This window comes from Thermobia domestica, chromosome 16, assembly GCF_964235325.1.
Source record: "Thermobia domestica chromosome 16, izTheDome1.hap1.1, whole genome shotgun sequence".
NCBI classification, from domain to species: Eukaryota; Metazoa; Arthropoda; class Insecta; order Zygentoma; family Lepismatidae; genus Thermobia; species Thermobia domestica.
In genome coordinates this window covers 89,155,519-89,170,418 of record NC_137469.1, presented here as the reverse complement: position 1 = coordinate 89,170,418, position 14,900 = coordinate 89,155,519, and the positions used below count along the sequence as shown (strand labels likewise).

Sequence of the window (14,900 nt, the reverse complement as noted above, 5' to 3'; positions counted from 1 at the left end):
AGTGACCATCTTTATCGAGTAGTGAAAACGTTCTTATACCTACAGTCTTCACATAGCTTCACAGTTCAAATTTCCACTTACTCGTGTATTTATATTCTGTAGGCTTAAAGAAACGATATATCTACGAATGAATGGTAATGAAATTCTCAGAATGATGATGTGGGAGAAAATTAAAAGTACCCCGGAACAACACACATTCATGGTGTTTTGCCCACTACACATTGCAACCAACGTTCGAAAAAAAAAAAAAAATTAAATGAAATTTGTAGTTTAACATCCTACGTCCATGTCTGAAATTTAAAGGAAGCGCGTGACTAACGGTGTAGAATACCTCGTTATCATCTTTGATTTTTTTAGCCCATTGACTTATATTGGAAATTATTTTTAGTTTTTCTTTAAAATGAACTGGAATTTTAATGATTTGATTTTACTGATTTCTTTTTGACATCTATTAAAATATCCCTTCCTTCGTGAAAATTAGTTTTTGTTAGATATATTCTTAAAATTTACAAGATAACCGTAGGAAATTCTTAACGTCTCATTTGATGATGCGCTTATACAAGGGAAACGAAGTGACTTACGCGCCGGAACGAGGGGTTTGTGTGACTACTGACCTGTTCCAATAGAGGGACGCCACACACTTAATACAAGATAATAAGCACAAAATCGTTTTGATGAAGAAGTTTATTGAAGCTGACAATTTTATTGTCGAAAACACTATAAATCCAACATTTCAAACCGTTCTCATAAGGTAATACAAATAATATAATCGTCTTTAAAAAGGAATATATTTAGCTGGTTAAATACATACCTGAGAATTCACTTGAATTGCACTCGCATTTATAACCTCGCTTCTGTTTCTTGTCTCTCAAACAATGCGCTTCATTTTCACAAGGATTAACATCACACACGTTTACACACGCATACCCAACATATCCTGGATAATGAAGAAAGAAAAAATACAATATTAATTTCTATTTATCGAAACTACATATTTTGCTAAAATCTATCATAGTAAAAAACATGGAATACAAAATAAACAAGTCGAATACTAAGTACTTGATTCAAGTAACACTTGCTTTTTTCACTTACACATTAGCATCGTTAACAACATGTAAGGAATATGTGGTCATTAGTTTATGAAAGAATAATACCAGTCTACAGTATTTTGTGGAGAGAATGTAAGAGGTACCAAGAAATGCACAAACACAACAATACAGAATACAGACTGATAAAGAGAACATGATGCTTGAGTATCACTTTACCTAGAACATGTATTAAAACATAATGTAATCTTAATCTAAAGAACTGTAGCTATTTACAAGCAGAACACAGTCGATGAACCGGAGTGCAAAGCTGTGGAGCACTGCCTCTGTTTTTCCTGATTACTTGCCCACCACATTTCACTCAGAAATGAAATGAAATGAAATAGTACAGTTTAACGACCCAAGATTATGCCCTTTAATAAAGGAAATACGAATGATTAGGGCAAGTGAATGATGATGGACGAATCGGTGGAATAAAAATATGGGAGGAAACGGTAGTACCCCGAGGAAAACAACGGACACAAACTTACTTGGCCGGGCATTCAACCATGGATCTCACGCACCAGAGGTAAGCGCTGTACCATTGAGGCACCGTGCCACATTTCGATCAGATCTGGCCACTAGTTACCGAGAAACAAAGTACCACACACAAGCCGAGTCAAGCCTGTCCCTGTCCGAGCTGTCCGCCACTAAATATACCGGTTTTTATTCCTTAGACGAGGGCTACTTGCCGGCCAAATTTGGTTGTAGTCCGGCCAGTACTTACAAAGGAATAACGCATTAAATAGAAGCCGAGCCTAGCCTGTACCTGACCAAACTCGGCAACCAAATATAGCGATCTTTATTCCTTAAATGATGGGTTACTTGCTCACTTAATTTGACTTAGATACATAAAAGTACCACATACATACATCTCGAGTGAAACTATAATGTCACATATGCTTACGCCGGTAGCTAATAACTAAATATTATCTCTTAAATTCTTTTTCTAGTTTAACTTCTATGATCTAGTGGAAAGAAAAGATACTATTTTTGTTGCCTTAAGCCAATTTGTTACTTACAATAGGGTTATGGACTTTTTCTTGGACCGTCAGCGAAAGCTCATTAACTAATTCGAATAATTTCATAAGATAATTTTAAACAGCTACGAAAGATGAATGAAGTATGAAAACTAATTTGTTACAGGATATTAATTTAAGATATCTTAGATTTTACAGTAATTTAACTTATTGTCAGTGACGGCTCTTAAGGGAAATTACATTGGTTAAAACTAAGATTTTATCACTACAAACTAAGACGTGAAAACTTAGTTCTTAGTTAATGTCCTAATTCTTATATGAAAAATTAGGACATTAGGTAATTTTTCTTCATTTAGTCTGTCGCGATATAAGTTTAACTTTTATTGATGTAACCTCTCAAGAACGGTCACTGCTAATTATGTTCCTCAAAGTGCTAAGAAGAGCTCCCAATCAGCGAAAGTGTACAGATCTCTGAATTAGAGAAAGGACAAAACTCCCCATACCTGAGCAACTTCACAGAAAAAGATGTTGAATTATTTCAAATTATGTGTTCTCGTTGGGAGTTTTGTATAGCTAAAAGATTAAAGAACGAATTTTTCCATTTATCTCCCCTTGCTCTCATGCACATATATATGCAGTTACAGTTCACATGGGTTGGGTGGATTTGAGTTTAGTGTCCCGTTTAGTAGCAAGGCTATATGAGACGTGGACCTACACCTTAACGAGGGATACGAATCACATGAGCTCCCACCGGGTATCGAACCCGGATCTCCTACAGGGTGTGATTGAAAAGTACCGGAACTTTTCCCGCCGCGCGGCTCCCTGGCGTTCGAAAAAATGTGAGGGGTGGGGGGAAATGTGCGCGGGACCTTCCTCTTTCAAGCGGAACTTGGCCCAGTGCGCTGCGAGCAGCGGTTGAGAAAGCATCGCTGTCCGCGCGAACGTCGTTTTGGTCGTCGGTCACGTTTTTTGAGCGCCGAAAATGGAGTCAAAGATTGACCAACGCTACGCCATCAAGTTTTGTGTCAAACTAAAAAAGACGTTCACCGAGACCCAGGACGTGCTCAAGGAAGCCATTGGGGAAGATGTAATGTCCCGTACTCGGATCTTTGAGTGGCACAAGGCCTTCAGGGAAGGCCGGGAGGACGCCGATGACGAACAACGCTCTGGGAGGCCGTCGACGTCGAAAACCGATGAAAACGTCGACCGAGTTCGCGAATACCTGAACCTGGACCGTCGGACAACCCTCCGGGAGATCAGCGAAGAACTTAATTTGACATACTATGCAGTGCAAAAAATTGTGACTGAAGAATTGAACATGCGGAAGGTGTGCGCCAAACTGGTCCCCAAGGTGTTGACCGAGGAGCAAAAAGAACTGCGAGTGAAAATGAGTTGTGAAGTGCTGGATTGTGTGGAAGCCGACGAAGAGTTATTAGACAGTGTGATCAGTGGTGATGAAACATGGTGCTACGAGTACAACCCCTCGGTGAACTTGATGGCGTAGCGTTGGTCAATCTTTGACTCCATTTTCGGCGCTCAAAAAACGTGACCGACGACCAAAACGACGTTCGTGCGGATAGCGATGCTTTCTCAACCGCTGCTCACAGCGCACTGGGCCAAGTTCCGCTTGAAAGAGGAAGGTCCCACGCACATTTTCCCCCACCCTTCACATTTTTCGAACGCCAGGAAGCCGCGCGGCGGGAAAAGTTCCGGTACTTTTCAATCACACCCTGTACGTCAAATGCGCGTACGCTGAAACACAAGTTTAAACATACTAACATTTTTAATAAAACACTATTAAGTAAAAAAAAAACGAATTACATAAAAAAACCTGAGGCACTTACATGTTTCCCAATATATATATATACAGATGATGATCAGAAAAATGGAAACACCTGAACGAAATTGCAACTTACCAGATTAATATGGTGTCGGGCCACCTTTCGCCTTCAGAACAGCCTTCATGCGACGTGGGATGGAGGCATAGAGGTCGTGAATGGTAGCAAGTGGAATTTTACACCATTCCTCGTGCAGGGCATCGGCCAGTTCTGTGAGAGAGGATGGAGGTGGAAATCGTCGCCGGAGTCGTGTTTCCAAGACGGACCACAGATGTTCAATTATGTTGAGATCTCGGGATTGGGCGGGCCAGGGAAGGTGTTGAACTTCATCCCGATGTTCCTCAAACCACGCTGCAACAACGCCAACTGTGTGAATGGGTGCATTATCATCCTGGAAGATGGCGTCATTGTCCGGGAACAACATCCGGACCATAGGTTGCAAGTGGTCTCCTAAAATTGCGACATAATCGTTGGCAGTGATTCGTCCGCTAAGTGTGACCACAGGACTCAATGAAAACCATGATATGGCGGCCCACAGCATCACCGAGCCGCCGCCATGTTTCACTGTTGGGCGGAGACACTGCAGATCATAAGCTTCTTTGGGCGTTCTCCACACATAAACACGACCCGTGGTTGGGAATAGGGTGAAGGATGACTCATCCGACCATATCACACGTTTCCAGTCCTCAACGGTCCAAGTTGCATGGTCGCGGCACCATTTGCGGCGTGCGAAAGCGTTATGGTCCCTAATGAGCGGTTTTGCCCGTGCAACATGACCCCGTAAGTTCATGTCATGTAATTCGCGGCGGACTGTGATTGTCGAAACAGGGTGGGGTAGGTGCTGATTGAGTTCCTCCGTCACTTGCTCCGCAGTGGCACGACGGTTCTGTGTGACAATGCGCTTTAATACCCGGCGTGACCTGTCACTCATGATTTTCTTCCGCCCGCTGTTCCGCTTCACCGATGTGGTTTTCCCGTGTGTTGTGTAGGCCGTCATCACTTTCGACACTGTCCCACGCGACACACCTAACACAGTAGCCACTGCCGTCACACTCACTCCACATAACCGCGCACCAACAATTTGCCCTCTTTGAAAATCTGAGAGGTCTCCCATTTTACACTACCTCCGTCTGCTGCAGCCACTGGACATTGCTGTTCTACTGCGCCTGACGTAGTATGGAGACCGACCTAACACACCACCACCAGCGGTTCGGCGCTGCGGGCGCCACGACACCACTGCCAACTCATACATCTGACGTGTTGCCAACTACAGGTGTTTCCATTTTTCTGATCACCATCTGCATATATATAATAAAACTAAAGACAACCTAAATCGTCTCAGTAAGTAGTATATAGAATACAATTATATTCTTATGTAAGTAATCACATCGCTACACTTTCTATTTTCTGAGATCTTTCTTTTGCTATACTAGTTGAAATAACAACCGTAAATTAATTTTAGCCTTATGCACGTTTTATAAAAATCTGACTCTTATTATTACTCTCTCCTTGACCCAATGAAACAACATCACATTACAAGAAATTTATTACGTACCAACGTCACACTTGCACTTATAGTGTTCCCAATCTGAAATGCATTTACTATGCGATGGGCATCTGTCCTGCGTGCAAGGATCCACAGAGCTGCACCCTTCACCAACATTTTCTACATCCGTTGGTCTCTGCAGAACCTGCTGCATGCTCCCCACTCGAACATCCTGTCAAGAGAACAAAATGAACTATTATAGCAAAATATATTAAACCTTAACGCAAGACGTGACATTTTCTCGCAATCTTCAAAACGTCAACAATAGTAATAGAAACTTCGGAAGATATATGTCTTAACTACGGATTTATATATATATGTGTGTGTGTGTGTGTTGGAAAGCTGAGAAATAAACACATATTTTTATATTACATCTGTATAGGTAGATTTGTATTGAAATTTAAAGAGTACAAATCTCCCACTACTCAAAAATGAAACATGGATGTCCAGTTCAAGTCGCACATTATTAACTTTTTATATTCCAACTTCCTATACAGTTAACTATGTTGATTAACAATAATACGAAACCATTTTCACGAAGAATTTACTGTATCTAAATGAAGTATCTTGGTGAAATGACGTTTGGACAAAATAAAATACAAGCATATACTATTTTAGAATTTAATATTGTTGATTTGTTTTTGTGTTTGTTATTCTCAAAAACTAGATCACCACTAAAATGTATCTTAAAATTATTTTTTCAGACAACGTAACTTTATTTACGTAATTCTTCGGACACAGTTGTAGAGTATATTTTTTCAAAATATTAGATCTAAATACATTTTCTTATTTTGCATATTTTGACAATTTCAGATCATAAGAAATACAAACCGTGTACAAGATCCTACATTTTATTGTACTACAGGATATACGATCTATATTAAAAAAAAAAAAAAAAAAAAAAAAAAAAAAAAAAAAAAAAAAAAAAAAACGTAGATGATACTGGTGAGCTATTGCAATTAATGCGATTTGGTTTGTGCATCAATAGTAAACTACGTAAAGAAACTAACAGGTGAAGAATACAGTAACCTTCACATGAATAAGAATTTCAATAATAGTTTTTCATTAAGTATATAAAACAGACATGCGAAGTTCACACCTTTTACTTTTAGAAATATCAATATTGCAATGCGTAATAAACTAGCAACACTAATGCATCTCAACATATATATATATAATAATAAAAAAAAACCTTAACACAAAGCAACAAACACTCCACGGAAACCATGACAGAGATCAATTTTTAGAAAAATTAATCTAATACCCATTTTCTTTATCCGACTGTAATATTTATCGAACGAACATAGAATACGCGGGTTTATCGAACGATTTTTTCGACAGTACGGCAACATCTTAGTTTAGTGGTTCCAAACCTTTGTTTGACTGATGACATACTTCACTGAACGCTCACGACATTTGTTCACATCGTGACACATTTGTTTTGATTTTTTTACTAATAATAATAATATAAATCATAATAGTGCAAGCCTATGAGATTCTATAATGTAGTAATTCTATGTAGTATTGAGCATCGTTCCTGCCACTGGAGGCTTTCTTTTTGTACTGCTACAGTCTGTCTCAAAATTTGATTTTAACTCATTGTTAAATGATTCATGATTTTTAAATTCTATTTCACGACATACCCTAGGGGACTGCGCGACACAAAGTTTGGGAACCACTGCCTTAGTTACATAACCATTGTTAGTGTACTTCATAAGTACTGGGTACCACTAGATTGGTCGCACAAGTCAGGTAAATAATACAGCACCTTTCATATCAACATAAACAAAAACTTAATAACTGTACCAACCCATGTATGATTCTTAAAAAGTTTGTTTTAGAGATTTTCCTATACTTCTACCAACACAGTAGTTTCAGTGTTAATGTTCTATTTCAAGCGTTTCCAATTCACGATTCTTACGAGCTAACACATTACTGCTCATTACTCTGACCATAGTAGGGTGTAGCGAGTCAACCGCTTCGGCAGTATGCTCAGCCACCAAGGTAAATGAGGAAAAAATGAAATCTTTGAGTTTTACGGCCCACGGTTATGCCGGTAAGGCTAAAGAAGACGGTGATGATGAGTAATGAAAGAAATGATGGAATGAAGAAAGTGGGAGGAAACGGGAGAACCCTGAGGAAACCCACGCACACGGTGTTTGTCCACCACAAGGCTCACTTGGCGAGGGCTGGGATCGAACCCGGGACCTCAAGCACCAGAGGTGAACGCTCTACCACTGAGCCACCGCGGCCCCCCAAGGTAAATGGAAACAGAGACAGTCGTTGTGCATTATATTTTGCCCATACAAGTAATAATACATCATATATTAATTGATTGATTTGCACCAATGTCGTCTGTAACCAGTAAAGTTAAATAGGACGAGGCCTGAATCACTGAAGTGCGGTTCGATGCCCTTCCACCCCGGAGTCGAACCCGGAATTTCGTGCTTTAAAGGCACGGGCTCTGCCCACTAAACTAGGAACTATTATAAGTATTCGTTTGGTTGGCTATGTATATAAATCACATATACTCAATCAGTTTTGTGATAAGAAACCTATGTAGAACCAACGAAGCCATCAATTACAGTAACTACTTAAAATAAGAACTAATTGAATTTGTCGGGAAAAAAAAAATATTTTCCACGCTCGACCCTAAAATGGTTTGATGTGACATTATTCTAATTACACCATCGCCATCTATACAACAGTTCTGCCAAATACTTGACGCTTACGTGTCAATGTCCAAATATCCCGTGTATGACTAGATTATCTGTGAAACTACTAATCCCTGAATAATTTTCTAATATTTCGGATAATGTGGAAACATAACAGGAAACCAATCAGGAAACCTTCATATCGAAACACGATTACAAAACTATATATAGTACATATACTGAAAACCAAGTACCAATATACTGAACTTTTGACGAAATTGTAATCCTTTAGTACCTGTATGCATCCCTCGAAGTAGCTCCCCATGATCCTATTGGCGTTCCTGCCAGTTGGATCCATACCACCAATCACGGTCTTTCCAACATACAATCCTTGAATTTTCGCTTCAATAGGAGCAGTTACCTCATACTGGCCATAATCTAAATTGATCCAAATTTCACCAGCCATCCACTTGATCTCCAAATGATGCCACCTTCCATCACTAATATATGCTCCATCCAATGACACTCTTTCTGCATTATACTCATATTGTAGAAAACCATTCCGCAGCTACAGAAATTAAAATCAGATTATTTAATTATAATAATAATAATGTTATGTTAGGCTATCAATATAGAAGAATGGTAGTCTGATGACATTTTAAAAACATTTTTTTTTTTTAATGTATCATGTTCATACAAAACGTTATAGCGTATGTAAGCAAAATTAAAAGGGAAAAATTTCAATAGACATGAATTTTTAAGGGCTTTATTTTTTCAAAGATGTGGGCTCTGTCAAATTGATTTCTCCCAGATTTTTAAAAAACCATGTCTCTGAAATTATCCCGTGTATCTATCTCGATTCAACGGCAAACATACCGAAAATCAAAATCGCGAAGTTCACTGAAAAAAAGCGTAATTCTTAGGAGTTAGCAGTATTACTATAACTATAGCTGGACAGATGAAAGTGCTTTCACATCGAGGATTATTGAGGTATTTCTATATCTTATGAAAAGCAGGATTATACATCTCCTGGATTTGAGTCTTTTTCTACGGCAGCCCTCGGAAATTCACCTATATAATGCCAGGTGCGCATGAAGTCACGGCCTTTCGAAACCGGGAAGTTATCGGGAGAGACCAGTCGACCGACTGCGCCTCTCGTCTCATCCAAGACAGAGGAGAGGACCTTAGCATCTGAAGTCGAATGGTTTTATTTTAATTTGGTGCGTCAATCTTCAAGTTTAACCTTTTATCACTAAAAATTTCATCACAATTTCTAAACCTCAGCAGACAGGATACAAGACAGGATACGCAGTGAATAACCGTCAGTAATTTGTATTTGGTATTAGTTTCCGAAAAGCTAAATTCGATGTTATTTTGAGCAGATTTCGCCCCAATCTGATCATAATTGGTGAATTTTTCAACTAATACAAATTTCTCTTCCTTCATACAGACACAAATTTATACTCTACGTCCTGGTGTACTAGCTATCGAAAACTTAATTAGTTTCCTATCTTATTTTTGTTCGTTCTTTCCGTTTCTCAAACTGTTTTATCTTCTTCCTTCTTAGTTTAACTCACTCTCTTTAAAGTTTCTGACAGCTCTCTGGGAAATTCAGATAGTACGGCACTATTCGAGTATTCGCTTATTTTGTGGCATATGCTTTTTTTGTGCCACATTACAAAATTATACGATAAATATAAAACTCTTTTGTTTGAAATTATATTGTCGTTATCTCTTGAGTTGGAGTTAACTTCTACACTTATATTTGGAGCTATCGGTTACCATCGATGAGGATGATAGGTTATGAGAGATGTTTTAGGCTTGAATCAGACTATGAAAGAACTACCACCGGAAATTGATTATATAAATATTTCTCATATTAATAACTGTTCTTTGTAGCAATTACTTTGTACTTTAAATTTTTCTCGCGAGATAACGAAGTAACTGTAATTGTAAAAGTAAATAGCATATAGATAATTAAAATTAAATAAAAAGTAATCCATTTAGTTTAATGTCCAAATTATTATTTTCTTAATAGGCTGAAAGAAACGGATATTAAATGTAAGTCATGAAAATGAAGTGTTGGTGAAAAGTGTGAAGGAACAGAACTTCCAGAAAACGTATGGGAGTAATGTTTCCCATCACAGATTAAACCAACGGTTCTTTGAACCATACATAATTATCTACTACGAAGATATGTATGGTGCTTTCAAAAAGGTAATTTTACAATTGTATAGAATATAAATACACGTGAATGTCTTGTGTAAATACAAGATATTATATTTACTAAGAACTTGATATACATAATAAACTTATGTTTCCATTTATGTATAATATGGTACTATGTAAATTAATAAAGAATTAACAAAATTACGTACCTTAGCCTATTTGTGTTTTATTTAATCATTTACGATTAAATAAAACACAAATACACTAAGATAGGTGATTTTATTAATTCTTTATTAATTTGATATACGTAACTTATAACTTTACTAAGTGACTACCTACTAAAAATGTTGTTTACATACTGGATATTATGAGACAAATGCCACAATTAGGTATACATATCATGCTCCGAAACCTATTTATCAACATACATATAATATACTTAGCATACACTAAAGTAAAACAGATATATCCAAGCAAAATACCCATGCAGGAACAATCTTAGATGAATATAACTTTTTTTTAAAAAAAAAGCTACTCACACTAATGACTGATGAGCTATTTTGACCGACTTGAACACTCATGAGAAATGCATCTCTCTGTAACGTCCGCACAGACAAACTGTTGAGCCATGGCAGTTGGATTTGTCGTAGCAAAGGGTTGAACATCAAATATCCATCACCTCGGAAATGCCACGGAGGTTTGATAGCTAAGGAATCACAAACAACACCTAAATACAGTAACATTCTCCCTAAAACGATCTAATCAGCAAGCTATTTGAAATCTATAGATGCAACAATAAGCAGGTGAACCGGGGAACATCAAAACATTAATAAGCTAGCAAACAAATTTATGACAACATATTTTCAGCTATGAATCACACATGTAGTCCATAGGATGAAGGAATTACTAATCTCTTGTGAAATTATTTTTGACGAAAAGGAAACAAAATCTGGTAACAGAAAAACCAAAATACATTGTATTACGTCTTTCATACTTTCGGTGATTTCAAAGTGTTATAAAAAAATTACTAAACTACCCTTCACAAATATTTAAATTAATTTCCCTATGTGAGAATGTTATATTCTCAACAGTTACAACCAAAAGATCCCAAGATTTAATAATGGTTACATAATTTGTATACAATCACTATAAGTTCACCTAAAACTAACATTTTCTATTACATGCAGATAACGGACTGGGAAAGTCAATCCCTAAAATGGTACCCAAAGAAAAATTTACTTCTATGATGCAATATATAATGGAGAACTGTTTTACACGCATATTACTACATTTTAAAACTCGAAACAAAAATAATATAGGCAACCTTATTAAATCTTAAACTCAAATTTAATAATAATCGGCAATAAATTAAAAGCATCTTCTTCCAAACATTCAACTGCTTGATATTACCTCAAATGGACATATTGTATGGTTGCAAACTGTTTTCATTGAAGGATGTTCATCATGAAGCTTTTTCAATTATCATTTTCGTTGATATTTGATATTAAATTGAAATTAATATGTATACATTTAAAAATGCATTGATTTGAACCTATTTATGAAAGATTATTTAATATATTAGGATAAAAGAAAATTATTTCGCGTCAAGTAAGTTAAAACTGAAGCTTTGACCAGATTCTAACAGGGAACAGAAAATAATAACATATATCATTACCAAATACTATTGCCATTAGAACATATGTTTCTTTTATTAATCTGATAAATAAAACTTCGAATAACAATATTTGAACAAATGGCATTATCGAGGTTGAAAAATTAAATTCTTACAATTTCATGGAGTAACTGTGGTTCACAATATTTCGACTGCTTAAGCCGAATTAATTATTACAAACAAAATAACAACTAAATAAGTTAAAAACACAGATCATATTATTTTGTCTTTATGTTGGTGCTAGGTATATCGTATCTGAGATACAAAACTGATCTGGGTGAGCTTAGCTTGTGAAATATGTGTAACTCAGTAAACTTCTAAACTGAGTTTTCTCAAAGTTGGGTCTACCTAAATCACTAATTCTTCCCTTCCACGAAACTTATTAAAGCTTCCCCAAAATGAGTTTTCCCAAAGTCCCTCACGCCTTAGATTTTCAGCGACACAAATTCAATGATTCAGCGGTTCGATTTGGTGATGATCAATTCAGCTATTTACGCTCGATTATAGGGCGTTTTCCACAATTCGTGCCAAGATAAATTGCTTTCTTGCAGTCGGAAACGGTATATTTAGCCTATTTTATGAAAATCGGTAGGCTCTTGTTGATAAACTGTGGATTTTTCAGTAAGTTTTCCCTAAATCAAATTTTAGAGATCTCAATTTGTACAATTTGACAATAATTTACAACTGTTCTCTCACTTGGTCGACTGAAGAAAGTGAAAGTGATAGAATAAGAGTTTTCCCTTACGCCCAGCTCAGTAATTGTTTGAATTATTCATAGTACGTGTCTCACGCATACGAGTACTTTATAGACTTCTTTTGCTTATTCTTTTAGCGTTGATAATCATTGTTGCGTCAGAAGCAGAAGCAGAAATGAACAGCAAGAAGAAACTGAAGGGAGGGAAAAATGTCGCAAATAAAATATATTACTCCCTCTACGATATATTTAAATTTAAGTTATTGAATAATTCAATCAAAATTACAACATTGAAAGTGACGGTCATATTAGTAATTATCTATGAATGCGAGACATAGATGCTGACAACCAAAATGGAAAATACTAAGAAGTATTTATGGCTCGAAACAAGAAGAAAGATGAAGAATTCCCGAATTTTGCGAAAGACAATATAGTGGAGTGTGTAAAGATCAGATTAAAATGAGCAGGAAATATGAGTACAATGCCGGAAAACGAGTTCCTAAGATAATGAACGGAAGGTTTTATAATACAAAATTAATAGGGAAAAAACAATATATGTAGCGATGTACTGCAGATCATGGGAATACCAGGTTGGAGAACAGACACTGTTTCAGTATAAAATCGACACTGATCTGTATCTGAAATATTTGTAAATAAATAAATAAATAAATAAGAATGAAGGCTAAAACTGAAGAAGCCCAAAATCTAGTTGAGATTACAGCATCATATAGGTAGGCAGAATAAGCAGCTGAAATATATATTTTTTTCATTACATACAATTTTAAGTATTTTATTCTTCAGTATAAAATTATAAAATTTCTAGTTTATGTCGACAGATTATTCGTTACTCTTGTTTTATTAAACAATCCCCGTTAAAGATTGACTTATCGTAAATAGAGAAGTCTTAGATTTCACTTTTTAAATAGTTTTTATTTTATTTTATTTTATTTTCAGCACTCAAAGACGATAAGTAGTATCACTTTCAGAATCCATTATTTATCTATTAGTATTAAACACGAAAACGAATAACAATACATCCACCAACAAAACTCAGACATATCACCACAGGTTTTATATAACATTTTTCTAACAAATATGAAGGAACAGAAAAAAAAAATCATTTTCTTCACCTATTAACAAGTTAATGTTAACATTGTACGACCATTCACGATATCATACACAGTTTATGAAAGGAACAAAACAATGATATTACAAAAAAATTCAGTTAACATCAAATACAAACTTTTTAAATACTAATAAGTTTTATGAAATACTTACATTCACTGCAGTCTTTTCCACTCCAACCTTCCGGGCACTGACAAAGATATGTTCCCCAACCATCTTCACATTTACCACCGTGTTTACAAGGTTTCGATGCACAGAATGACTTCTTCTCTGGACACCCAGCAATCGTTCCATTGTCAGCAACGAAACTAGGAAGTATTAAGTATTTATTTTACTCTATGTTCACATAAACATGAAAGCTGAAAATTTTAATTTTACCCTTGATTTCAAACATACACATCAGGCAGATCGTTAGTAACTGATGTGAAGAATAATAACAGTTGTAACCTGGATTTGTGACTTGATCGATATTTCAGACATTTCCTTTACTATGGCCTTTCTTAAGATAGGATCTTTTACTTACAGGCCAATGCTTGTAATGCCCCATCAACTTACTTGATGGCATTACAAATATAAAATTTCTTTGTGTTATTAATGTCTAAATAGTCATTTATTTGTTATTACATTATTATAATTTATTTAATCTCATTCGCAATTATTAAATGTATCATTCAGTTTAGTGGCAAATAAATACTTAAAATTCTGCGCCTGAAAAGCTAACGTTGCATAAAGAAGAAGAACAAATTTGATTGTGAGAAAAAAAGTTTGCTAATGAAACTAAGTGTGATTCTTACTAAATGAGGACATTTAATATTAAATATAACAGAAACAAAATAAATATCTGTAATTAAAGTGTAATCCAGGTAAAAGACTAGTAATAACATTTTACTATCCGTTGAAAGTTATAATTTGGTTGAAGATCAATTGATGCTAAGAATAATGTGGTACTGAATAGTTAATTTCGCCCTCTAGAACCAAATTCGATACAACCTGCCGCGTGATATCCAAACCTCAGCAAATTCAATATGATTAAATTAATTAAAAACTTTATACATGAAAATATGTTTATGAGAATTGTTTGCTTCCTACATGCCTAAGCTGTTTGTTCGTATTTGTTTATGCACTTACTCTTAAGAG

The 14,900-nt window shown here is 35.9% G+C and overlaps 1 protein-coding gene across 1 annotated transcript in view; it reads right to left on the bottom strand.

Annotated features, from left to right (window-relative positions):
- The window catches only part of stan (Protocadherin-like wing polarity protein stan), a 113,541-nt gene that overhangs the window by 50,072 nt on the left and 48,569 nt on the right, over positions 1 to 14,900 (bottom strand). The window contains exons 15-19 of the mRNA XM_081742734.1: positions 13,917 to 14,071; positions 10,812 to 10,978; positions 8,399 to 8,671; positions 5,459 to 5,621; positions 812 to 937 (exon numbers count right to left, since the gene is read on the bottom strand). Of these exons, the coding sequence (XP_081598860.1) occupies positions 812 to 937; positions 5,459 to 5,621; positions 8,399 to 8,671; positions 10,812 to 10,978; positions 13,917 to 14,071 (884 nt within the window). The remainder of the gene's footprint in view (positions 1 to 811; positions 938 to 5,458; positions 5,622 to 8,398; positions 8,672 to 10,811; positions 10,979 to 13,916; positions 14,072 to 14,900) is intronic.